At 41.4% G+C, this 27,678-nt stretch overlaps 1 protein-coding gene across 1 annotated transcript in view; it reads right to left on the bottom strand.

Annotated features, from left to right (window-relative positions):
• Window positions 1–27,678, bottom strand: part of CDH2 (cadherin 2) — a 212,181-nt gene that overhangs the window by 175,554 nt on the left and 8,949 nt on the right. Inside the window, exon 2 of the mRNA XM_044243233.1 lies at window positions 8,140–8,251. Coding sequence (XP_044099168.1) covers window positions 8,140–8,251 — 112 coding nt within the window. The remainder of the gene's footprint in view (window positions 1–8,139; window positions 8,252–27,678) is intronic.

The raw sequence follows: 27,678 nt of genomic DNA, 5'->3' as shown, positions 1-27,678 counted from the left end.
GAGCTTGTCATAAATACAGGTTTCTAAGTCCCACTTGATCTCCTTTCTCTAGTCTACTCTGTGACATTGTCTTAGCAATTAGCTCCTCTGTTCAGACTCCTTACTGGAGTCTGTGCCCCATCATCATATAAACGTGTCACTCCCCTCTTTAAAAAATATCCTCGATTAACCCCACGTCTCTCTCCAACCATCACCTAACTTCTCTTCTTCCTGTTAAAGGAAAACTCCATCTGCATCCAACATCCCTCCTCCACCTGACTGTTGAACACACCCAAATAGGAGACACCAGTTACTCCATGTCACGGAATCAATGGTGAATTTCCAGTCCTCATCTGAGTTCATCCTTCACAGTAGCACCTGGCACAGATGACCGTGCCCTCCCTTTAACACATTTCCTCACATGCCTTCAAAGACACCACACCTTACTGATTTTTATCCTACTTCCCTGGTCACTCTTTCTCGGTCTCCACTCCTCCTCTTAATCCTGACTTCCTAACACTGGAGTGCTCAAATTCTTGATTCAAAACCATTTATTTACTTTCTCGTTGGTTTTTTCCTCCTCTCACTGGGTTGACTTCAGCCTGAGTATTGGTTCTACTTAACTGTTTATACACTTAGTACTTCCCATTCTGCAGCCCAGTTTACTTCACTGAACCCCAAACCTTCATTCATATGTCCCTTTGACATCTCTGATATTCTTCTCCACATAGTCACACCAAGTTCCTGATTTCCACACGACAGTGACTAACATCCTTCCCAGGGTTCAGACAAAATTATCAGAGTCATTCTTGACTTCTGTTTATACACTATCCATTCAAGCCATCAAATCCTGTCAGCTCTACTGTCAAAAGAGATTCAAAAATAAACTAGGACTTCTATCTCACACCACACACAAAAATTAACTCAAAATGGGTCTATGGCTTACATATAAGAGCTAAAACCATAAAACTCTTTGAAGAAAACAACAGAGAAATCTTTATGAGCTTGGATTCTGCAATGGATTCTTAAGATAGGACACCAAACACAAGCGCAACAAGATAAAAAAAAAAAAATAGGTGAACTGGACCTCATTAAAGTTAAAAACTTTTGTGACTAAATGGACATTGCCAAGAAGGTGAAAAGACAACCTAGAAACTGGGGGAAAAATGTTTGCTAATCATGTATCTATTAAGGGTCTAGTATCCAGAATATATAAGGAACTCTGACAACTGAAGACAAAAAAATGAAAAAAAAATTCCAATTTAAAAATGGGCAAAGGACTTGAACAGACATTTCTCCAGAGGAGACACAAATGACACATATGAAAAGATACTCAATATCAGCACTCATTAGGGAAATGTAAATCAAAACCACAAAGTGGTACCATTTTGTAGCCAGTAGGATGGCTACCATCAAAACAAGTTTTAGTGAGGATATGGAGAAAGGGAATCCTTGTATATTGCCACTGGGCATGCAAAATGATTCAGGTGCTGTGCAAAATAGTTTGGTAGTTCCTCAAAGAGTTAAATTCAGAATTACCATATGACCCCTCAATTCCACTCCCAGGTATATACAAAAGAAATGAAAAACAAATACTCGAAAAGTCTATGTATACTACATGTTCATACCAGCTGTATTCACAACAGCCAAGAGGTGAAAACATCCCAAATGTCCATCAACCAATGAATGAATAAATAGTTTATAGACAAATTGCAAACCATATACATATTTACATACATACAATGGAGTACTAGTTGGCCATGATAAGGAATGAGGTACTGACACAGGCTACAATGGGATGAACCACGGAAACATGACTCTGAGTGAAAGAATCCAGATACAAAAGGTTTATGGGACTGGGTGGAGGAGGAAGATTTGGGAGAAAATGCTTAATGGATAAGAGGTTTTGCTTTTAAGTGATGAAAATGATTCAAAGTGATTTGAAACTAGACAGAGGTGGTGGTTGTAAAACAATGAAATGTATAATCCATTGAATGTTTCCCTCTAAAATGGTTAAGTTTATGCTATGTGAATTTCACATCAATAACTTATTTTTTTTAAATATTCAAAATCCAACCTCTTCTCCTATCCCTGTTGCTTTCTTCCAAGCCACCATCTTCTCTCACCGACATTATCACTAGTCTCCTGAGTGGTCTCAACATCCCCTCTTATCTCCTTTGTTTTTTCTCAACACAACAGCCAGAATGATGCTATTTTATCAGCCAGTCATGTTTTTCCTCTGCTGAAGGCCCTCTAATAGCTTTTTACCTCCTCACAGTAAAACCCAAAGTCCTTATAGTGGTCTATAAGGCCCCACACAGTGTGGTCCGTTACTGCTCTAACATCATCTGACCTCATCCCTGACTACTCTGCCCCTTCTTCTAGATCCTACCATGGTCCTTGCTGCTCTTCCAGCATTCCAAACACACTTCTGCCTCAGGGCCCTTGTACTTGATGTTTGCTCTATTTTGAATGCTCTTCCCCTAAATATGTATGGTTCTTGGACCATCTCCTCCAACATCGGTTCTTACTCAAGTATCTCCTATGCAACGATGTTCTCCGAAGCACCCTATTTAAACTGCAAAATGACACATTTTCCCTATTTCTGTTCTCTGCATTATTTTTCTGCATTTTTTCTGCACGTTTTCTGCACTTATAGCATCTGACATACAGTAAATTTCACGTGTTTACTATGTCTTTCCTCTATTCTCCACTAGACCTTTACTAGAGAATCCAAGGGACATTGAGAAAGGGCCTCTCTGGATCTTAGAAGGTCAGATTTTAAACCACTTGGGTGCCTGCTTGCTAATATGTCTGCCTATGTGAACAGTGACTTACTTTCTTTAACACAGACCTGGTTGCAAGCTTGTGAGAGCAGGCCTCAGCTACTCCAAATCACTGAAGGCTATAAATAACTCTAAAATGACCAAAAAAAAAAAAAAAAAAAAGTGACCACTCAAACTGCCTTATCTTGGTTTGCAGCAATGCATTAAGAAAGATGGACCTAAAATACATCAAAAGGGATACAAAAAATTCCCAGTTTTAAATAAAGTCTAAATGAGATGATGAAAACAAGGATGATATTTCTTAGTTCTTATGTTGATCTTATTACATACTTAATTGCTCTTAAAAAGAAAGAAAGAAAAAAAAACAACAAAAAACTGTCATGCAGGATTAGAACAAGGTCTCCACCCCTGAGAATCCACAGAGCTGCATTTCATTTGTAACTCCTTAGAGCTTATCATAATATCCAAGAAAACAATCTCAGTACCTAGTGCCTTTTCCCACAATCATTGGAAATCAATTAAGTTCAAGTCGCTGGCTAACTTTATAAATACGATGTTTATAAACCTACCTTCCACATATTTAAAAACATTTACACATTCAATACCAAAAAAATAAATAAATAAAAAGTCAGAATTAAAAAAAAAAAAAAAGAACAGAAAAGAAAGGCAAGGTTTTCACAATTCCATACAAGCCTCGAACACAGCGAGCTACTTAAAATAAGGATGGCTTTCCAATTCACATACACAAGAGTACTCATTAAAAAAGTAGTGCAGGGAGACAAACCATAAAAAATTCTTCATCTCAGGAAAAAAACTGAGGGTCGCTGGGGGCAGGTGGGGCGGGGGAGGGACAGGGTGGCGGGGTGATGGACAGTGGGGAGGATACGTGCAATGTGGAGTGCTGTGAACTGTGTAAGACTGATGATTCACAGACCTGTACCTCTGAAGCAAATAATACATTATATGTTAATAAAAAATTTTTTTAGACGTAATGCAGTTGCGAAGTCCTGCTAAACTGATAAAAAATATTTTCGTACTCTCCTCTAAAGATACCGTACACTACAGCTTCCCCAGAGCTTCTTAATGCAGACAAGCCTCAATCAGTAAGTAAACTAATCTAAATCAAATTCCCTCCAGTTGAAAATAATCATCATGTCCTGCCCAGAGTTGGTGAGTATAAATGGATTACTGAAAATATTCTTGGTAATTGCACGTTGCTATTTATGTTGACCAGAGTTGGAGGAGTTTACTTAGTGAAATGTCTAAGCACGTAGACCACCAATGTGCAACACGCAGGAAAATCACTCTTGACATCCACACGAAAAACAGCCTGGATGCTCTTTGCAATGTCACGGTGTGGCTGTGATTTCATAGTGTCAGAGACACTGCTGGTGGCAAAATGAAAATTTATGATTGCAGTGATTTTATTTTCAGGTAAGATGCTACCATGAGAGATTTTTCTAGTTCAGCAGAGTAGAAGTTAAATACTAAAGACTAAATATTACTTTGCAGAGCCCTAAATTTTGCTACTTGTAAACAAGGAGGCACAAAATACAAATGGTGACAGTAATTGAAATGTCTTTTTTAATTACAGAGAGCTCTGGTTGCTCCATAGTCACCAATTCCCAAATATGTCCAGTGGCACACAAGTCATGGTGTGAAGTGGGAATAAGGAAGACCAGCTCGAAGATGAACTTGTCACAAGACACCTGGCCAGTTAGGCTAGCTCTCACTAGCTCTCACTCTTCCCTGGATTATACCATAATGTTTTGTTTTGTTCTTTAATCATCACCATCATCGGGATTAAATTAGGAATCAGAAAACCTGGGTTCTAACTCCAGATCTGCAGCTAACCATCTAAAGAGCTGTATAATCACAGGAAAAGCCTATACTCTCACTCTGAGCTCCAGTCTGCTCATCTGTAAAATGAGGGGGGTGGTAATAAATGCTTTTAAAACAGAATAGACAAATACAAGGTAAAAAGGAGTACCTCAACATATTACAGTTGATCCTAACTTATAAAGGCAAAGGCAGAGAAGACCACAGGAGGAAAAAGGAATGTTTTTCACTCCAGGGAGAAGAGGAAAATGAAAAATATTATAGAATTAAATGGTCGTGAGGATGTAGAAAAGAACTAACATACGTTTAGCCTTGGAAGGAAGTGTCCCACAAAAAAGTAAAAAAAAAAAAAAAAAAATACTGTCAATAGTCTACATTCCCTTTGGCCTAGTAATTCTACTTTTCAGTATACATCCCTCTAAAAAATATCCCTGAAGAAAAATCAAAGTTCTCTAAAAAAGCATCTCCATAGCAGCACTCTATGTAAGAGAGAAAAATAGGGAACAACCTGGAAGTACAAAAATAGAGGCCCAGTTAAGCAAAATCTGGCTTTGCTAACAAAATGGAACGACGGTCTACATGGCCACTTTTTAATACTGAACTATTCTCAGAAGAGTGGAAATATTCAACACGCTATCACACGAAATGTAAAGGCTAATCACAAAATACATTTGTCTTCTTTATGATTTTATAGAAGACATACCGATGACAACCGGAAGAGAAACTGGAGGGTTGGAACTAGCTCACTGGGTTCATTCTTCCTATGAAATTCATCACAGCAGCAAAGCACAAAAGGTGTGTGGGAGGAAAGGATGTTCTCCACACTCCAGCCCAGCTTGGACATTTTTCTGTTTCTTCCACATAGTGCTTCACTAACGTGACCAATACCAACTGGATATCCATCTAATGCTTAATGCATTCCAATCACTTTTCACAAAGATTATGGTGTTTTATTGTTCGATAAATAATCATCATGCATGACACCTCTACAACAAAATGTCAGAGTTTGGAGCAAAGACTAGTACACCAGAGGTGTATCCTATGAAACCATACTATACATATGACTGTATGCCCCTCTCCCCAAATGTCATCAGTGAGAAATCAGAGGAAGCATCAAGAGTCAGGAGCTATGATTTCAGGAGGCTTTCAGACTCTACTGTAAACTTTAATACAGTAGGGCTTACCATGAGGCAAATGCTTTAGAGGACTCTAATACATATCTTATGTCCAATTACTTCTTTCCTTAAACATCATAAATCACAAAACTTGACAAAAGGTAGGCCTACATAGTACAGAGTACGTACAAGGTAAATGAACTTACTACAGTGCCCAGAATTCATGAACACAGTCCCGGCATGGTCTTTGGGTTCAGTGTATAGATGTACTAAGAACTCCAGAAAGATATAACAGGTAAAAACGTAGACTCCTTTTAAAAAACAATTCTCCAAAGGAAACACAACTGGGGACAACACTCTTGTAAAAAATGGATTTTTCTCAAAAGCCTGTGTAAGTCTTCTTCCTCACCCCAAAACATCTTTTTCTACTGACCAATATTTTGAACTTTATGCTTTAAGCTCTCAGATGCTGGTGACCTTTCACATATTCTATGAATGATAAAGAGAAAAGTAATGGTGTGGCATGAGAGAAATAGTTTGAAAAGAAAAAAAAAAAAAAGCTTAAGGATAAAGAAGGTAACAACTGGCCATACCGAAGCATGTAATTTCTATCGGAGATTATGATATATACTTCTCCCAATGATGGCGAGAGCACAAAGTCAAAAGTAGTTTCGACCTTTCACATTTACAACTCAAGCAAAATCCCAGCATCTAGGTTATACTAAAAACACCCTGACAAGCCACTATGCCCAATTTCTACTCTTACCGGCATTATCTAATAGTCAGAAAACAAGTTTTCATTTGCAAAACCATCCAACGTGCCAATGTACTTCATCTTAAATCCATGGTTTCTAATGACAGACTGTGTGTTGATCTGTAACCAGCAAATTTCAACAAGGTTTTAAGAAAAGAGCCTGAGAGAAAGATTTATCCATTTAAAAATGAATCTCAGAAATAAATGGCAAAAATGCAACAATTCCACTGACATTTTTTTTCTCTAAGTTATTCTAAAAAAGCATCATTGATGCATTTTTTTCAGTATTCAAATAATATTTACTGGTCACATAGGTCCTAGGGCATCATATAATAATTCACAGATTTAAAGAAAATGACAAACGTGCAGAAGAACTCCAAGACTCAAAATCTACACTTGCGATTTGATTTGAATTAAACCTTTATCATGTCAACCATCACCCACTAGATGAGCAATTCAGTGTGGAGAGAGACTAATTTAACATTTACTCATTAAAATACCATGTAATAAGGCAAGGATAGAAAGGTGTCTTAAAAAAAAATCAACTACAGAAAGAATACATAGGTGTAAGCAAATCAAAATTAGAATAGAAATGAAAATAAAATGATAATCTTGCACTAAAGAACCTTCATAGCTAAGAGGCCATTTACATTTCAAAGTCCTCTGTCTATGGTCTTCTTAAGTATTATACCACTAAGGTTTGTCAGTGTTGCAGGGACACATTAAGGCTGTGTGGTAGAGCCCTGTGTAAATTAATTAGTTGAGGCTGCACGGATTTTCTAAAAGGAGCTCTCTAAAAGGCGTTAGAGATATGCACGATTTGTGGGGAATAACAATTTAAATACAACTCACTAATCAATTCTTCTTGCTTTCACATTTCAATGACATTTTATGTAATGATAAATAAGCCCATGAAAATACTACTAACCATAATTTTATTTGCCTAAAAGCAAATAAATATATCTCTTTATTAGAGACAAAGGAAGGGGCTTTCAATTTTGCTTAGGATACTCCAAGTTTTATTTCAGATTTTACCGAGAGGTACTGGCATGATGACCACAACGAACTTGACCCACATGTCAATAGATATGTCTATATTGGAAATTCACATATGTTAACAGCTAAATTAGCGATCTAGTAATTTCTACGAGCAGGGTCATAACAATACGGATCTCACGCTCTTGCCTCAAGATTTAATCTGCTAAGGCCTTTATGATAATTTAGCTAAATGTTAAAGAACTTTGACAGGTTTTATCAAAGATAATACTATAGTAATTTCTTTATTTCTTTAATTCAAAATGCTAAGTGGATTTTTGCCATAAATAATTTCTAAAACCATTGGAATCAGATGTTTGGCACATACCCTTCAAAATAAGTAAAATGTGCGCAGAAAAATGGTAAAAATTAATTACATAATGGTTTCTACTATAAATGAAAAATGGAAGAAATCTGATGTTTTCAAGAGATTAGGAGCCTTCCAATTATGTACATAAGAGATTCATAAGCTCTTCTGTAATCCTAAAATAAAGTCCCTACAGTCTCATTATAGCGATTGTGAAAAATTCCTACTTGTTATACAGTAGAGATGATTTTGAGACTTTTTAACGGCTAATTTGTTTCAAGAGCATAGACACTGTATGGACAAATACATCTTTTGAGATAGTACCATTGAGAAGAGGCTGTCCTTCATGCACATCCTGTGATAAGACTGCACTGTAAACATCTTCAGGAAATCCAGTCTTGCATAATGCGATCTCACCAGAAGCCTCTACAGACGCCTGCAACACAAGAAAAAAAATGTGTGCAATGATTGTTACCTCCTTCAACTGAGAAACATTCCACTTGGCATAAAGCCTCAATTTTTCAGCTATCTTGTACAAACAACCCCTTTGTTTCCGAACGGTTACAATTAGAATGTAGAGGGCAAAGGGTTAATCTTTTTGATAACTGGAGTAGAAGAAACAAATCCCACTTGTCCTGCCCAGTAAAATCCAAATAATACACATTCTAGTTTCTTCTAAAGACCACGCATTTCCATTAAAATGGGCATCGTCCCTGAAGAATGGTCAAGTGGATCTGGGGGAGGGGACAGCCAACTAGTTTTCAGGATCCACATATCACCATCACCAACTTAACTTTTCAAGAAAAACGTATACATTAAGAATACAGATTTTTACATTCTCATCCAGTCTCCAGCTATGAAGTTTGTTTCGATATACCCGGTTCATTAAAAGACAAAACTGCGGTATACTTACTGCATGGTATGGAGTATTTTGTACCAAGTAAAACCAATCAATCAAAAGTTTGTTTGTCTCTAATTTGGAGGGCAGGGACACATTATAAATATAAATAAAGAGGAATACAATTATGTTCCCTTATGAAGTCTCTCTTGCCTTTTTTTTTTTTTTTAAAGATTTTATTTATTTGACAGGCAGAGATCACAAGCAGGCAGAGAGACAGGAGGAAGCAGGCTCCCCGCCGAGCAGAGCCTGATGCAAAGCGAGGCTTGATCCCAGGACCCTGAGATCACAACCTGAGCCAAAGGCAGAGGCTTTAACCCACTGAGCCACCCAGACGCCCTGTCTCTTGCCATTTTTTCTCTATTATCACATACGCAACTAACTGCCCAGTGTGGTTGTAACTTAGTCATACCAAGTGCTATGCACTTACCCCACCCCCCAAGTCAGCTTCCCTACATCTTCTGGCCCTACTGACAGTATCATCGTGCTCCACAGAATTCGTGCAGCGTTTACATTAACCAAGATGGGGATGCATACACAGGAGGAGGAGGAGTGGACACAGCTGCCAGAGGGAACACAGTAGCTGCAGGTACAACATGAGGCGTGGTCTGCACTGGGGAGGAGAATCAGATACTGGGAGGAAGGAAGCAGCGAAGTCCCAGAAAGAAAGAAACCTGAAAGCAGGTGTCAGAGCAAACCTCACAGCTTCATAATTAAAGGCCTACCTGGATTCTGCATGAGAAGTTGTGCAAATACTAAAGTCATAAAAATCCACGCTAATCTAATATTTAAACCGTTCTTTTCTGATCTGGGAAAATAAAGAAAAAAGTCCATTTGAACTTTGTTAAATACTACAGAGTCTTTAATCTCAAAAAAAAAAAAAAAAAAAAGTATAGGAGCAACAGTGAGAGAATAGTTCAGACCCTTCAAGTTAGCAAACAATTTTAAGTCTGTTATGGGCAAGAGAGGACTGCATCTGGTCAAGGGTCCGGAGAAACCAACCCTATCGTACAGGTCTTCATGGAGCTGGTAAGGGCACATCGGGAGTGCAGTTTGGAAAATTCTTGTAAAGATGTGGAATATACCCAGCCCACGTGCTGGGTATAATCCTGTGGAAACTCTCCTGTGGGTGCTGCAGTCCATAGTGAGGGCATGTTCTCACGTCCACCACGGCACGGCTATAACAGCAGGGCCTGAAGACTACCTAAACAGCCACCAAAATATTCACATCACCAAAAAACAAAAAACAAAAAACAAAAACACCCTACAGCATTAAAATGGAATGACTGCAGCTACATTCATCCACAGGGTTGGTCTCCAAATAGTCAGTTTCTTTAACTTTCATGCAAGACTGCAAGAGAAATTTAATTCTAAATCCACCCAGGGAAGACTATTCTTCTTAGGTTAAGTTCAGAAATCTATTTATGCAACACATCAGACCATCAGACCACAGACAAAGCATTCTATAACTTGGATATTGAAAAAAAACAGAGACAAACAAACAAACAAAATTAAAAGCATGATTTAGTACTCCATTTGTGTATGTACAGTTTAATACAAAAGATGTGACGTTACTGACACTTATTAAGCAAGAATATCAAAATGTCCAAGGTAGTGATAAACCCAGAACTGAGGACAACGGCAACCTGCCAGTGGCGTTGGGGGGGCAAGATACAAAAGGCCTCAGGGAGGGTGGTACAGGCAGGCGGCTTTGATTTTATTCATAATAACTCACTTCTTCCAGTAAAATGTGAAGATATGCACAGGAACATGGGTGCAAGTTATATTATTCCCTATTTATCCTGTATGCTCTATTATTTCCTAGTAAGAAAGAAAACATTAGGGACTAAGTGAGAAGTAAGGAGGAGAGCTTCCAACACCCATCAAGTTTGGGATACTGGATGCTATTTCGATTCTTGCCAGCTGGAAATATCTAGGAATTTGCACTGGGCCCGGCAAAGAGCAGGCACTCAATAATAAGTAAAAGCTTTTGCTTTGAGCTAACCGAAACAACTGAAGGGAACGCCCCGGTGCACCAGACAAAATGGACCAATGTGTTTTAACTCTGCATCCCACTGATCGGTCAGAAGTTGGCCTACCCTCACCCCTCCAGTCCAGGCTTCTGCAGAGGGAGGCCGTGGCAGGGTTCCAGCCAAAGTTGAGTGGGAACACAGCTCTGGAGGGGCAGCAGGGCAGATGCAAACAGTGGTCAGCACGAAGTAAACCAGGGTCACATTCCAACATGGCCATTCGGGTTAGGGCAGCGTGCTGCTGGATAAGCACCCAGAGATCCATGACGTCTAAATACTAGAGGAAAACTGGAATCTTTTCTTGATCTCCACACGGCTACTGTCTAGTTTTCCTGGGAATCCGCCCTAAGGTGGAAGAAGCCTCTAAGGTGGGAGAAGCCCCTAAGGTGTCTGGATGCCCCTCATCCAGACACACAGGAGTGGAATTTCAAGGCCGAATGAAGCTACTGTATGTTCACTCCTGAGTTTCATCTCCAGCTTGTTTCGGAGAAGGTCATTTCAGTCTGCAACAGGTTACCCTTTGCTCAATCTCTCTGCTCAGCTTCCTCGTGGAGGAAAAGGGGCCTACCTGTAAGAGGCAGCTGTGAGAATTTCTGCAATCATGTTTGCAAGGCACATCTCTAGCAAATCCTGGCTACCAATATTAAATACTCATAGGGGTCATATATTATTTTACGATACTTTCATACTCATTTTTTAAAAGATTTTATTTGTTTGAGAGAGACAGAAAGCGCGCATAAGCAGGGGGAGGGTCAGAGGGAGGGAGAGAGGGAAAAGCAGACTCCCCACTGAGCTGAGCGGAAGGCAGACACTTAACCCACTCAGCCACCCAGGCGCCCCTTCAGACTCATTTTAAATAGCTAAAACTGTTCTAAATCCTTCTTCTAAAAGGATTCATAGAATAACTTGCTGTTATGCTATAATGTGTTTTCTTAAAAAGAAGTTCTAAAAATTACTCAACGTATGGACACATTTTTGGTTGCGGCCGCTGGGAAAGGGGGTGCCATTGGCCTTTGGTGGCTGAAGGCCAGGGTTGCTGCTCTTCAACACACAAGGCACAGGACAGAGAATGACTCAGCCCAAAGCGTCAATAGGGTCAAGAGTGAAACACCTTGTTCTTCAGCAACTCATGAGAACTGGGTGTCCATCCACCCTTTAACAACCCTCCCCCCGTAGTGGGGAGTTCACTGACTTTTCAAACTGTCCTTCATACCCTTATAGGGACATCCTCGTTTACAGAAAACCAAAGCCGTGCCCCTGTGGCTTGCCCCAACGTCGACGGATCACTCTGCCCGACCCAGGATGAGGCTCCAAAAGTTCAAAGAGAGAAACTTTCCCCTCAAAAAGTACTCTGTGATACAAGGAGGCAGCTGTGAATCATATGCATTTTCCTAATATTTGAACAAGGCAGGGGTCAGCAAACATTTTTCTCTAAGGGGCCAGATAGTAAATATTTGAGGTTCAACAAGCCACAGTAACTCTGTTGAAATGACCAAACTTAGCGACTGCAATGCCAAAGCCCTAATAGACAATGGGAAAGGAATGAACTCGGCTCTGTTCATTCAAATAAAACTTTATAGACACTGAAATTTATATTTCATTTAATTTTTGAGTGGCAAAAATATTTCCTTTCGACTTTTATAAGCATTTTAAAATGTGAAAAAAACATTCTTAGCCATACAAAAATGGGCATCAGGGCTGTAGTCCGTGATCCCTGGAATGGCATGTTAAGATTTATAAACATTACTATCTCACCTGAATCTCATAAGAGCCCCTTGTTGGAGGTGGGGGAAAATGGTGAAATTATCCTCATTTTACAAATGAGCAAACGGGTCTCACTCAGAGTGGTAAAATACTCAAGACCCACATCCAGGAAGAGGAAGAGGCAAGATGCTAACCCTACAGTCTTTCCAAGTAGAACAAGTAATTACAACACAATTCCTTCCAGAAACTTGTACTATGCATTTGCCAGTGGAAACCCAACCAGACACCCTCACTGTCTTTAAGAAGTTCAAGGCTTAATGCAAGTACAAAATAAAGAAGTGACTGCAATAGAAAGTGACGACCAGGAGGTAGAGACCGACAGAACCCGGGGCAGGGGTTCGGGCGCCTCCCACACAGAACCCAGGAGTGGGAAGCCATCCCAGGCGGTCACTGTTGGGCTGGAACAAGGCGGCAAGAAACAGCAGACTGCCTGGAGAATTACAATGAGTTCAGTGTCACTGGAGTCCAAGAAGCAAGGCAGGAAGTCAAAAGTTGAGGATGGAGAGTTAGACAGGGTTAGATCATAAATGGTTAGGGGCTTGGGGTTATCCTGTTGCCTATGGGGACTCGGACATAGATTTTAAGCACAGGCAGATTGCATTTGATATAGAAGTCTCTGATGCTTCGTGGGAAAATGTTGGGGGGGGCATGACGGTGACAAGGGACAGCTGGGGTACAAGTCAGGACACAGACTTGAATCAGACAGGGGCTGCAGGAAGAAAGAAGGGGCAGATTGTATCAGTATGCAGACAGTTAAAACTGAGAGGCTTAGTGAGGGCAGGGATTCTTTGGAGTGGAAAGGAGGGAGGAAGGGAAGCATGCTCTCCCCCACGTTTCCAGCTGAGTGATTGTGAACTTGGGTGGCACAAACTAAGAAAGATAATCGCAAAATTATAACACCAGGAACAAAGTGCTAAAGAAGCAGAAAAAATGGGATGATAAATCTGCCTGTAGAAATCAAAGAAGACTCCATAGCCGAAGTGACATTTAGGCTCTGTCTTTAAAGATGATTAAAAAAATTTGCCAGGAGAAAAAGGAGGAAGTGGAAAAGGGCATTCCAGGCCAAAGGTGCAGCATAGACAAAGGCTTGTTGATTTATATCGAGCTGGTAGACAACCCAAACAACTCCTGATCTTTTTTACCAGAAAACTATTAAGTCATGGCTTCCAGTATCTTTGCTGCTGACTTGGGGCCCCGAGAGGCAGCAATTTACATGTAACCTTACCAGATTTGATCGTGATAAAATAATAATTCCACCTAGATTTAGTCATTTCCCCACCCCTCCAGCTCTCTGCATTAAGAAGGCCTGAGACACCACAAGGTCTTCATAAAGATCCTACTCAGATACTAAAGACAGGTTGGGACACATGCCCAGACATCACCCTTCCCTCCAACCTGGAGCCCTAAGGCGGGCTTTTAAGAGGGGCTATCTGAGGGGGGTCTGGGGGGCTCAGTTGGTCAGGCATCCATCTTCAGCTCAGGTCATGATCCCAGGGTCTTGGGGTTGAGTCCTCCCTTGGGCTCCCTGCTCAGTGGGGCTTCTGCTTCTCCCTCTGCCTGCTGCTCCCTCTGCTTGTGCTCTCTCTCTCTCTGTCTCTTTGACAAATAAATAAAATCCTAAAAAAAAAAGAAAAAGAAAGAAAGAGGGGCTATCTGCTGAGCGGTGCAGAGCTCAGATTTTCAAAGTGCCAGACTTCCGTAGTTTGAATCCTACCCCATCAGTTACTGTCTGTGAGACTTCAGAGACGTCACAGTTCCCCATCTGTACAATATGTACAGTAGATATGTACAATAGAGATAGCACCCACCCAGCGGGGGTGAGGATTAAATGAGATCATATGTGTACAGCACTTGGGATAGTGTCTGGCATGTGGTTCTCCATTGCATCAGCTGTCAGTAATAGTATTAACACTATGATGACAAGATAAAGCCAACCCCCGCATGTCTCCTACAGCTCAGCGGTTCCCATACTTGCTCCAGTATAGCAAGGAATCTGGAACCCTGGTCTATAATCCAGATTCTTGGAACTAAACCATGAATCACTAAAACAGAATTTCAAGACATGTGGTAGATAAACCGGTACACTTAACCAGTGCCTCCACAGCACGGGGTGGCCACACAGCCAGCCCCCATCTCCCTCCTGAAACCTCTCCGGACGCCAGGCACAGCCCACCTGCGTGCCCTAGCCTTCGAGTCCGAGAACCTAGCAACAAACAGCAATAAAGAAACAATTATTTTCCCTGGTTTTAACAATCCCATGCTGTCTCCTAGCTACCGTGTGCATGTGAAAATTGAATCTGCAAGCCATCCTTTTGTCATTACCGGTTCCAGAAATTTGCCCCAGGTCGGCATGGGGCTCTCTATTCTTTTCCCTGAAAACTACGCTTTCTTGATTTTGCTGTTGGCTTTGCTCTTAATCGGGCATGATCCCATCCCTGATCTGTCTCCACGGTTGTTCCAAGATTACAAGTGGGCAGCAAAAGTCCGCTTGGCCCACTAGGATGAAATTCATGCTGGCCGGAGGAGCGGAACTCATTCAGAGCCGCCCCGCGCCGTCACACGATCAGTTCCCCTATCTTGAGATTCAATTTCCTCTTACAAGTATTTGCTCTACTCTTCCCAGGCTGAAGATCGACCTCCTTGTCTAGAAAGGACAAGAGTGTAATAGGAGTTGAGGAGGACTGCTTGCCTGTTAGGATTAGTCTATCTGTTCCAGTCCTGAACTCCCAATGACGTCACTTTTGTTCCCATTAGAATTTCCTCTGTAGTCTCAATACTGTGAGCTTAGAAGCGCCGAGTCCACTACTCTTTCAGGTCCCCATTATCGTGATTCTTTTTTATAGTCCTCCTCAGTCACTGGCTCCGCTTTCCAATTTCCTTCAAATCACTCCTAAATCCAAGCTTTAAAATATTCTACTGAAGCCACAGTGGACGTTCAGGCCCCTGGCCTCTCCATCTTCTTCCTGATCGAGATTATCTATGATTATTGGCTAAAAATTGCACATCCAAAAGCAGCCCAACGCTAATGGAATCTTTATCTTTTCTTTCTGCCTCTGAAGACTGCCTAACTAAAACCTAGGCTCTCTTGCTTATCGAATTTAATCAATTGGACGTTTTCCCCCAAAGCATCAATCTCTTCATTTTTTCTTTCCTTCCAGATACTCTATGGTCAGAATCTAGTAATCATTTAAGTTCTGTGAAGTAGATTATCTAATGCAGTCGACAAAGCTGGAAACTTCCTTTTTCTTTATGTGTGTCTCTTACTCTGTATGGAAATAAAGGCAGTAATGTGCACGGTGGTTAAGACTCAAGGCTCTGGAGCAAACCTACTGAGGTTTAAACCCTATCTCCACTCACTGTGTGCCCTGTGTGAGCTTCAGAAGCTGCAGAAGTTCACCTGCACCTCGGGTTCCTCTTCTATACAACCATGCACTACTACGCTCACTGATCGAGTGTCAGCCTCACGGGATGGCTGTGAAACAGATAAAGACCTTAAAGAGAACACCTGATTCACCACAAGTCCAGGGGTAGCGATGATTATGATACTGTTGTTTATTTTTTCTGTTGTGGAGACTTTTATTGCTTTGCTACATGAGTACCTGAGAAATATTTTTAAAGCATCTTATAAAGTAAGAATTCTGAGGGGGGGGGGAGGGGGAGGGAGGGGGAAGAAAACAACAACAACCTAGTGACAAAAATGCATTAGCGTGCAAAAGAAAACAGGTGGAGGGACACGTGGGTGGCTTGGTTGGTTTATCCCAGCATCCTGGGATCCAGCCCCATATCAGATCGAGAGCCCCATGTGGGGCTCCCTGCTCAGTGGGAAGCCTGCTTCTCCCTCTGCCTGCTACTTTCCCTGAGTGTGCTCATTCTCTCTAGCAAATAAATCAGTAACATCTAGAAAGAAAGAAAGAAGGAAAAAGGAAGGAAGGGAAGGAGGGAAGAAGAGAGAGAGGATGAAAGAGAGAGACAGAGAGGAAGAAAGGAAGGAAGGAAGGGAGAAAACAAGAGGAATCCTTTCCCTAACGTGTATTTGTGAGGTGGGGGTGAGCAGTGTTGGGAAAGGAAGGGGGACAACTATGGTAATACTTTTATTACGTGGTTAGGGTCTCCAAATGTTATATGCAAAAATAAACAACTAGTGAAGACATTTTTTAAGTGGTTAGTGGGGTACACGGTACTAAAATAATGGACTGTTCTGGACCAAGTCTGCATGACTAATTTTTCATTTTTAAATCCAATTCATCACCAGACAACTACATTTGCCAGATTCTCTACATTTCACAGGATTCCATCCATGAGGTTGGAGGCTACGTTAAGAAGATTATTCAAGAGCTGCTGCCACTCTTTAAAGATTTTTCTCTGTGTCAGCCATGCCATTGATGACACTTTGAATTTCATATCCCTGGAAACATGCTTGAAATGTGCAGAAGTTTAACCCTGCCCTTTGATATTTTTGTTTTGCCAGGTACTACTCTGGAGGGAGAGCCCAGCATTTTGAACTGGTTAATTCTTTCTTGACTTTATGATAGAATCCAAACCAGCTTAGACGCGAGGAATCCCCGACCAAGGCCACCCACGGCGCCCTACGACCCACCTAGTAATTTCCGCCTTCACCTCTATTATTAGGATGCATCCTTGAATATCTCTAGCATCAGTATTTTTATTATTCTAATTTTCATTTCTTTTAATGGCAAATAATCAAATACCAGCATCAATGCTGGCCAGGAAGCCTGACCACTCTGCTGAGACTTAACTCAAAGCCGGAGGACACCACCAGCGCACAACGGCCTGAAGGGCAGAAATCTGTGTTCCATGTACAAAACGTAGTTTAGAGAGTCAACTTCTCAGGAGCTGAACCTATGAAAGCACAAACATGGAACAAGTCAAGTCCGGGGAGACCTGTGTCACCCCCCATCTCGTCGGCCACGTGAGAAGAGGCTTCCGAGGCATCGAGGCTTTGTGGAGTGCAATCCCGAAACACAGCCAAGAGTTGACCAAGGAGTGCCGTGGATTTAATGTGATGGGTCGCAACTCCACAGAGACTCGTGGACTGGGTTTGGGAAAAAAGAGTAGTGTTATCAAGAGGTTGTGGCTCAGGCCGTTCTGCAATTAAACTGCCGGGAGAAGTTCCACAAGTGCCCAGTGCAATTCCGTAGAGACGACTAGTCCCGGCTTACACTGATTTTGCCCCGTGAACCCATTACACTCACCAGCAATCACAAGAGGCTTACACACAATGTTCAACATGTCATCAAATAGTATATTACTTAGCCTTAGATGGTGTTTATAACCAACTGGGGAATTCATCTGACTAAATACACTGAGTATGACTGATTACTAGTATTTATGGAGTGCTTACCACGTTCCAGGATCCACACTCCAATGCTTTCCACGCCTTATTTCCCAATAATCCTCACAACAGCCCTATGAGGTAGGTACAGTAATAGGGCCATTTTGCAGGCAAGGAAGCAAACTAAAAGGAATTTGCCCTAGGTTATTTAGCTAGTCAATTTAGGGATGGCATTCAAAGCAGCACTAAATGGCTTTGGGGACCAGCCTCCCCCACTGCGAATTGGGGACAAAAACATCAGGAAGTAACCACACACGATGACACATATTACCTAACTGGCTAAGGGCTGGAATTTGTCCCGTATGAATTAAGACCAAATGACAAATCTACTTAATTCCATTGTAAACTTTTTGCTGAAACGATTCTCACATATGATTGTGAAAAGATAACGGTAAATCCTTTTAAAATAATTCCAATGTTTCTGGAAACTAGGGAAAAATAAGAGAGAAAGAGACATCAACGCAAACGTGTATAAACATCTTGTTTTTTTTAAGCCACCCAAACCAAAACCCCTCCACCTCCCTCAAGGTACCCTCCCCGAGGGTACGTACTTCTAAACGTACATGTGGAAAATTATCAGCAAATACATATTATAGCGAGTATATGAATTTTCAGTAGGTGATACTGATGAGGAAATGATTATCGTCCATAATAGAGTCTCCATGCACTTCCCTTACTCCAGTCTCCCTTGTATTCATCTACAATTAGGCCCGTTTCATAAAACCTGGAACATGGTTTCACCTTTTTTTTTTTTTTTAATGGTTTCACTTCTTAAAAATGGTTACAGATATTTACAGTCCCCATAACTCTGATTAAATTTGAATAGTTGGCCATAGTGATTTATCTAATTCTAAGTCCTTGATAAGATAAACCCAACCCAATTATACCATTATTCTTGTGAGAAAATAACATTCACAGCACAGCTTCCAGAAATGTGCTGCAGTGAGACGAGGGCACTGTCAATAACATCAGAGTTCAAAGTCATTCCTGAACTCATTCCCCAAGCAGCACCCTGCCCAGTAGTGTTCTAATAGGTTAAGCAATAAAGAAGCAAACCCACGAGCCCTGCATGCTAACTGAGAGGTTACAGAGCTAATGTCATCAGTTCCGGTCTCAACTCGGGGGCTGAAGACTGGCATTTTTTCCACCCATGGCCATGGTGCGTGATTTAAGACTGGCCTTTGGACAGTTCCACTGTGTAACCTGTGGAGGGGGGAATGCTTCCTCCCCTTCCGGAAATTTCTTTCCATGTGGAAGGAATGCTGCTACCTCTTAACATTCTCACCTCTTTCCACTCCACCGTCAGTCCTACCCTGAATGGCAGTTCTCAAAGTGTGGGCTGGGGAACACTAGGGGGTCCCCCAACATCCTTCCAGGAGTTGTCAAAAGGCAAAAACTCTTCTTCTAATATAACAACATTATTTGTCTTCTCACGCTCAATCTCTCACAAGTGTAAAGTGGAGTATTCCTGAGGTCAGGTGATGTATGATACCGAGACAGAGCAAATTCAGAAGCAGACAAGCCAGACACTAAGGAGATGTACAAAAACGTATAAGCAGAGGCTACTCTTCCCACTAACTTCTCTCTTCTGTTTTGGAAAATACAGCTATTTTTCATAATAATTGGTATTTATGTTACATATATAATGCGTTTAGTATTTTTAAGTGAATTAAATATATATTTTTCTCAGTTTAATTTCTAAAACGTTAAATACCAATAGAGATTACCCACATTACAAAAGCTCACTGGGGCACTCAGTAATTTTTAAGAGCGTAAAAGGATTCTAATACCAAGAAGTTTGTGAACAACTGCCCTAGAGAGAAGGATGGACTGAACTTAATCTGAAGGCTGAATTCAAAAGAACAATGTGGGCAGCTGGTGCCCAGGCCTGTCCCCTACTCCTCCCACTGGGGAGCCACAGGCCTGCAGAAAACAAGTGTGATGATCTCATTTTCCATGCTGGGAGTTCACAGATCCCCTGCAGCATTTGGGGGTTGGGGGGAGGGTGTCCAGAACTGCCTGCAACTGAGTGCAAACGTTTGTGGGATTCTGGGGCTCCCTATTAGCAACAGACAAAAGCCACGCCCTCAAACCCAGCCTTTATCAGAACCGCAGGATACCCTCCTTTCCCAACTGTTGGCTCTGCTGGCTTCTATTTCACTTGGTTCAGAACTTGGTTTGGGAGGAGAGGTCCTGCTTATTGGGCCCCTTCGGAGACTTGCGTTTGGTGTAGTATCTGGAGATCTTGGCAAATAATAAAAAAGGAACCCAATTCTGGGGAAGAAAATACTCATGGAGGTACCCAGTCCCTGGGTAGGAGTGAAAGGGTGTTTGACTATGGCCCTGCATGTTTTTCAGCTTGGTGGTTTGCAACTTTGATTGTGCAGTGTGGCTGGTTTTTATAGTTGGGCAGGTAGCTTTTAACATCAAGAGGCTTTAATTCCTAAACCACAGGGTATTTTGATCTTGATGTGTGACCACAACTTATGGTGGTTATTCTCCAGGCAAGTGGCTGTTTACAGAGCTGGGGCCTAGAGCAGGCAGGGGGCCTCAGGGAAGGCTATCGGCCAAGGATCTCAGAAAAGAGGCAGGACATGTGGGGAGACCTTAACCCAAATGACAAACACTTTTGAGTGAGGGCCACTGTCGCTTGGTCCCTTGGCAAAGGCCTGAGGCAGCTCTAAACTTTTGCAGGTGCCCATGGGCCCTGGGCTGAATACACAGAGATAACCGAGGCACAGAAAAAGGAGATTATTTCAACATCCACTGCCTAAAGACTATCGAGCAGAATAATATCTGCCATTTTTTAAAAGACAGTGAATTCCAGAGCCCTGTCAAGGTTCTCTCCTGAAATCACTGACAAGTCTACAGGGCAGGACTGGATTGGCTGTCTCTAATTCTCCTCTGCATTCGGAGGCAAAATAAGGCACCTCCTTAATTTGCCCACGGGCTCCAGGATCAGCCCCCACCAAGCGGTCTGGACGGGTCTTTACAGATGAAGGAGAAATCTTGCCTTGCAGAGAGACTTCCTGGCTAAAGCAACCCCACAACAGGTGGCAAGAGACTGAAAACACTTGTTCTCAGGACAGTGTGTCCCACAACTATCCACCCAACAGAGCCCACGCTAGGGACAGCCCCAGCCTGGCAGTCTCTAGGGGCTCACAGGGAAAGGCAAAGTAGGATATTTCAGTGTGCTGGTTGCAAACCATTTGAAACTCATCAGGGGGAGTCCTTCCCTCCGCGTAGGGGGTTCACCCGCGCATTCTGGATTTTCCCGGAGAAAGCTGGCACTTGAGATACTACCCCTCTGTGCGAGGTTCCAGAATAGCCCATGGTGGCAATCCCTGTCCTCTTTGACTTCCATCCATCAGATTCAGTATCTTTAAATCTTCATTTCCCCTTTGAACTCTGGGCTTAGTTCAAAGGTCATGGATTATAGACAAGAGGCTTAGCCTGATTAGCAACTGGGGAAGCTAAACCGATGAAGGTTTTCTCCGCCCACGGTGAGTCTTTTCCTCAGATATCCTGGGCTCCCCGTCATGGTCTTTGAGACACTTAGAGACAGGCCATGGGGTCTGAACTTCGCCTGGAATAAATCTTCTAGGGTGGCAGTGGGTTTGCCTTCTAACTTTGTAGGCTGCACCACTACTGCTGGGATCATCTCGCATGCCTCATTAGCTCTGAGGACTCTTTACAGAGTAAACCTATTGATCTCCTGAGGCTTCACGAAGTTGGAAGCCAGGCTTTCCTGACAGAGGCCCATCTTCCCCCGATCAGTGGGCAGTCGCCACCCTTCTGCATAAGCACGTTTGATGGTTAAGAACATAAACTCAATGGCTAATCCAAAATCTGGGGAAGGTTTTCGGGAGCCCTTACTCCCTACTTTCAGGTAGAGGGAGCTACACTAGCGATAATACTCCTGACCTCTGTCAACCTCTCTGGCAGGTTGGTGGGAAACAAATGGGCGTGCAGAGTTCAGTACCTCCATCACCTCAGTGCAGGTATCACGATGCTGCCGGGAACCTACGAGAGCAGGGTCCCCAGGCAGGAGGCTGGCGCTCACGTGGCGCCGCTGAAGGTAGGAGGTGGGGGTGGAATGGATTCCGAGATCCTACATACTTAATCCACATTCTCCACCCTCACCTTTGTCAGTAGTAAAGGTTGTCCTTTGGCTATCTGCTGATGCTTTTGTCTTACTTGTCCAGAACTTAGATGGATAAGAAGCACTGTTTACTAGGTCTCTTCAAAGACACCAGAATTACAAACAAAGTCTCAATATTACTGAATATCCAAAGGCCAAGACTCAAAGATCAAAAAGGCCAGACTATATGACATCCTTTTACCCCAGCAGAGCCACAAGCTCACCAGGATGCTGAACACTGAGGGTCGGAGAGCAAACATCCAAGTCTCTTTAAGTGCTTGGGGGACCCCAGGTGCTAGGAAAAGAAAATCGTATGTACCTCTGGATTGCTCGGTGACTACAGTGCTGGGCCCAGCCAGCCTGAAGTCAGAAAAAAACAGGGCAATTCAGAGAACTGTCAACCACTCGTGAGTTACTTGCATCTCTTAAAATCACCACCAAGGGGCCATGTGGCCAGTGACAGAAACTACCTACTTCCATGATATCCTATCCAAATGCCAACTCAGTCTATTAAATTTTCCCATTCTTAAGGCCAAAAGTTACTCTCTGAAACCGAGACCCTTAAAGTCTGGATTCTAAAGTCCAAATCCTCCTCCAGGCTGCAATCTTTCCAAAATCTAGAACAGACAAGCTTATTTTCTTCCCACTGCATATACGCTTGCAGACTTCCAAGGAACTGGTTGTTACCAGCAAGGCAAAACCCTGTTCAGGTCCCCATCGGCCACATCCTAGAGGCATGTCTTTCAGTGAAAGGATTAAGCGAGGCTTCATACAGACATTTGTAAAAAGGATAGTGATGAAAATGCCCACCTTATCTCAGGGGGCTGATGTGAGATTACATGAGACAATGCAGGTAAAGGGCTTGGCCTGGCACATAGTAAGCACTCAGCAAATATTAGATTTAATCACATGAGTCAGCTTTCAAGAAGGCTCAATCCTTGGCAGCATCCCACCCAAGCCACAGGTGAAAATGTTAAGCAAAAAGAATAGGCAGTAAACACTCAGGCCAAGCTATAGACAAATTATAAATTTCATCAGATTGGCTAGTGTTCATTCAAACAGCTCAAGGAAGAGAGAAAGGCCACAGCACACATCAAAACAATCTTCAACTCATTATGCAGTCCACTAGATGGTTAAAAATTTTAAAGTTTGGCTATAACACATACGGTAAAATTATGGAAAAACAGAAATACACACATGGTGCTGGTGGGCCGATTTGGAAAACATGCTTGTTCACAGCCCAGCAATTCTAACTCCCTGGTGCATACCTTAGAGCAGCCCAGCATTCTATCACCTGGGAGCTTGCTAGACAGGCAAATTCTCCCGCTCCACCACAGATTTACTGAATCAGAAGCTCAGAGGGCGGGGCCAGGAATCTCTGTTTAATGGGCTTTCTGGGGATTCTTACACAACCTCAAGTTTGAGAAATGCAGTCCTGGGCTATCTCAGACACTTAATGCCCAGGTGGCAAGTACAGCAATGTTCACAGTAGCCAAATTCTGAAATCACACACACAAACCCATCAATGATAAATTGAACAAGTGAGTTCTACCATATTCATAGCATGCAATGCCCTAGAGCAGTGAAAATGAACAAATTAGAGTTACACAACTCAACTGAATGAATCTTACAGACAAAACAAGCAGAGAAGCAGCAAATCACAAAAAGTACATTATGTGTGTGTATATATATATATGCACATAAATACACACATATATATGGTGTATTTATAAATGCATAATACACACGCATTTTCTTAAATACATCTCTTCTCCCGCACATATATGGAATATATACATAGACGGTAACACCACAAAGAAAAGCAATGAATAATTAATTAGAAAAATGAAGACCGTAGTTACCTCTGGGGGTGAAATGAGGAATTGAAACAGTATTCTGGAGACTTCCAAGGTCCTGGCAATATTCCATTTCTTAATCTGTCTGGTAGTTTCACTGACATATTTGTATACTATAATTATTTTTTAGCCTGTGCATATATGCTTTATATAGTCCTCCACAAGGATCACATTTTACAATAAAAAAAAAAAAGACTTTTTTTAAAAGGTTGAACTTCATATATATACAAAATAGAACTGGATGTCAACCCTGCCTTTATTTATTTATTTATTTATTTACCTGCATTCAAATAAGTACCAAACCAGAACACAGGCTCTGACATCAGGCTGCTGGTATTTGAATCCTAGTTCCTTTATTCACAAAATTACTTTGGGTACCTTATTCTAAACTATCTGTGCTTTGGTGTCCTTGTATGTAAAATGAGCATAATCTTCTGTGAATTAAATGAGTTAATACGCTTAAAGTACTTAGAGCAGTGCCTGGTGCATAGTAATTACTCAAAAATGATGTGCTATTATTAGGACAGGATGAAATTGAGTTAAAAGTAACATTTCCTGCATCTAATCGCTAATAAATCATCAGCATCTACAAGAACAATGAATCTTCACTCAGTTTTTGCAGATTCTGTGTTGGCATCAACCAACATTGCCTTCAACCCCCTCCTCTCTATGAGGTCCTCATCATCATGTTAAAAGGATTCAGAGATGAGTAAGTTACTCGGGCTCCAGGCTAGTCTCAACACATGCACATACACACGCTTGCATCAATATCAGAACATTAAAGAATTAAATCACAGAAGCAAAGAGACAGACCTGGAAGACAGGAGAACAGCTTCTGTTCGATTACCTGTAATTCCCAAATCAAATGGCTGGCAGAATAACACTCCATATATATTCACCTCTTTCCCTAATCCTATCAGCCTAGACAACATCTGTTAGAATTTAAAGAGGAATGTTAAAATATGTGTCCTTCAATTGTGGTTTCCCAGTGGGGAGGAAAGGACAGTCTGGTGGTAACTTCAGAGTTACAAGTTAGCTGGCTATCACACCCAACGTAGAGCAAAGCTTTGGACATAAAAGAGCTCAAATATATTCAAATCATTAAATTATCCCTTGATTGTGTTTGTGTAAAACAGTGATAATGGCTATGGCCCCAAATCATCAGTTAAAGAGCTTATACCTTGTTTACCATATGAAAGCACTTTTCTAAGTGATGTATATATATTAACCCATTTACTTTTCATAAGAGCCTTAGGATAGACCATCATAAAAATGTCAGTCGTCCAAGGGCACTCAATACCCAAGTGTCAGAACTAGGGCACAAACACAGGTCAACCAACTCCAGAAACCAGTCTTACCCACTGTGCCTCACTGACTCTCGAGGCAACCAAATCAGTACAACTGGAAAGAAAAAAAGGACAAGAACCCAAAATCTAAGGAAATGTTAAATGTAATAAAGGCACCATTTCAGATCAGAAAACAAGCAGCTTTATGTGACAAACGACAGCCATTCATGTGTTAGTCTGTGTATTTTGTGTATTACATATTAATGGGAGAAACTAAGCAAGACTCTCTACCTTCATACCACACAATACTTGAAAAGAAATTTCAGGTAAGTAAAAAAAACAAAAAAAGAAAATTCAGCTAAGTAAATATCTAAATGTGAAGATATAAACAGATAAATACAATTTGATATAGCGTGAGGTTTGAGAAGACTGTGTTTGGAGGTGCACGGTCTCAATTTACATATCGGCACAACCACCAGAGCAGTGCTCCAGAAACGCGCCTCACGTATGAGAGTATGTATGTATATATGTACGTGTATATACATTTAAGTTATGTATACATTTAGATTATGAAGAACTAAGACTTAGGAAAATAAGGAATAAGAATCACGGCACTATCCAATACAAATGCAAATACTAAAAAAGTAACCTCACTGTTTTCCAAAATATCTTTATTTTAGGTCATAAAATGTTATGAGCCATTTGCAGATAGTCCACTGTTATCTCCATTTAAATATACCAGGATCCCCCTTTCATTAAACACAGCTCCACAGAGATGGCTTCAAATAAAGGGAAGACCATAAACCAAATCACGGCTAACTCAGTTTCGTTTACAAAGAAGTTAACTATAAATCGATTTGTAAATTAAATCAATGATTATGATGTTCTCCCAAACGTTCTTAGTATTTGCCAAACAGAAAAGACAGAACTGGGACGCCTGGGTGGCTCAGTTGGTTGGACGACTGCCTTCGGCTCAGGGCGTGATCCTGGAGTCCCGGGATCGAGTCCCGCATCAGGCTCCCAGCTCCATGGGGAGTCTGCTTCGCTCTCTGACCTTCTCCTCGCTCGTGCTCTCTCTCACTGTCTCTCTCTCTCAAATAAATAAATAAAATCTTTAAAAAAAAAAAAAAGAAAAGACAGAACTGTAAATAAAAATTGAATGCCAAAAACACAAACACCGAACATAAACAGTAACTTTTATGGGAGAAAAAGTATGGGTTGGGGCGAAACACAAGTGAAATACGTATTACCTATCAATAAGCTAAGGCCTGGCAAAAAGTACAACCCCTTAAATACTGAAAAATGAAGTCCACACGTGTAAGAACATTAAAAAAAAAAAAATTAGAGCTGCCTTGAAGCACACAAATCCTTGGTGGGCTGGAATCTGAGTCCTCAGTCCTCCTCATCACCATGCATGGAATCCTCCACCACGAATCTGGTTCTACTACACAACCATTATAAACGGCGAGAAAAGGCTTCTAGAAAGAAAGATCTTGGGACAAATATGGCACTCTGCATCCTTCACGGCAACCTTTCAGATCTTTAAAAAACCTACACAAACACGAAAGAGGGTCAACTATTCCCAGAGATGCACTGAACAGCTGGAAAACTAGCAGTTTATGGCATTTTAGCCCTCCATTTAACCTTTTTTTAAATTAAAATTAAATCTGGGTAAGACCTCTTGGAGAAGTGGGTCACCAGTAAGCTCAGAGAAGGTATTAAGAAGCATCACGGAAAAGATTAGAATCTGTTAACACCCAAACCCGCTGCTTGAAGAACTCAGATCAAAAAGACATTTAGTTCTTTGCTTCTATCCTCCTTCTGAAAGAGGCTATAAACTACAGTCTAAGTGTTTCTGGCTTGTGGCTAAACAATACTGCCAAATTAAAAGAAAGAAAAGAAATTATACAGAAGAAAAAATCTGAGTAGGAAAACCCACAGAAGGTGTTTCATGGCTCAACCAACGACAGATAGGCAAGCAAATTTTAGCTGCAATGAATCACTCCATTCTTTTTCTTTTTTAAAAAAGAACTTCCTTAAATTCCTGGATATTTCTATGACATCCATGAAGCTTTCCTAATTTCGGACTATTAAAACACATTTGACACAAACATATGGACATTTCTAGAATTGAGTGGAAGATGCCAGACACAAAAGGGAATATACTACAGGGTTTCATAAAGTACAAAGACTCCATAATATAAGCAAAAGTAATAGATGTTCCTAGAAGTAAGGTAAATACTCAGCATGTGAGGACAGTTAAAATTGGAGGAGGGTAACCCACAAGGGGCTGTTGAAGCTGTGTCTTGACTGGGAGCTGACTCAACAGTATGTTCAATTTATGAACATTCAACAGGCTCTCCACTTACATGTGCACTTTCCTGTATGCATTTGATAGTTCCATAAAGTGTGAGTGTGTATGTTGGGGTGTGTGTCAACTCTGCATTTTGAATTCCCTAAAGTCCAATTTGGGGAAGCCAAACATTAGAAACTAACTTTGAGCATGTCACCACCAAATGGACTCCAATTGGGGGC

The sequence above is a fragment of the Neovison vison genome, chromosome 3, assembly GCF_020171115.1.
Source record: "Neovison vison isolate M4711 chromosome 3, ASM_NN_V1, whole genome shotgun sequence".
NCBI lineage: Eukaryota > Metazoa > Chordata > Mammalia > Carnivora > Mustelidae > Neogale > Neogale vison.
This window is presented reverse-complemented; position numbering and strand designations above follow the sequence as displayed.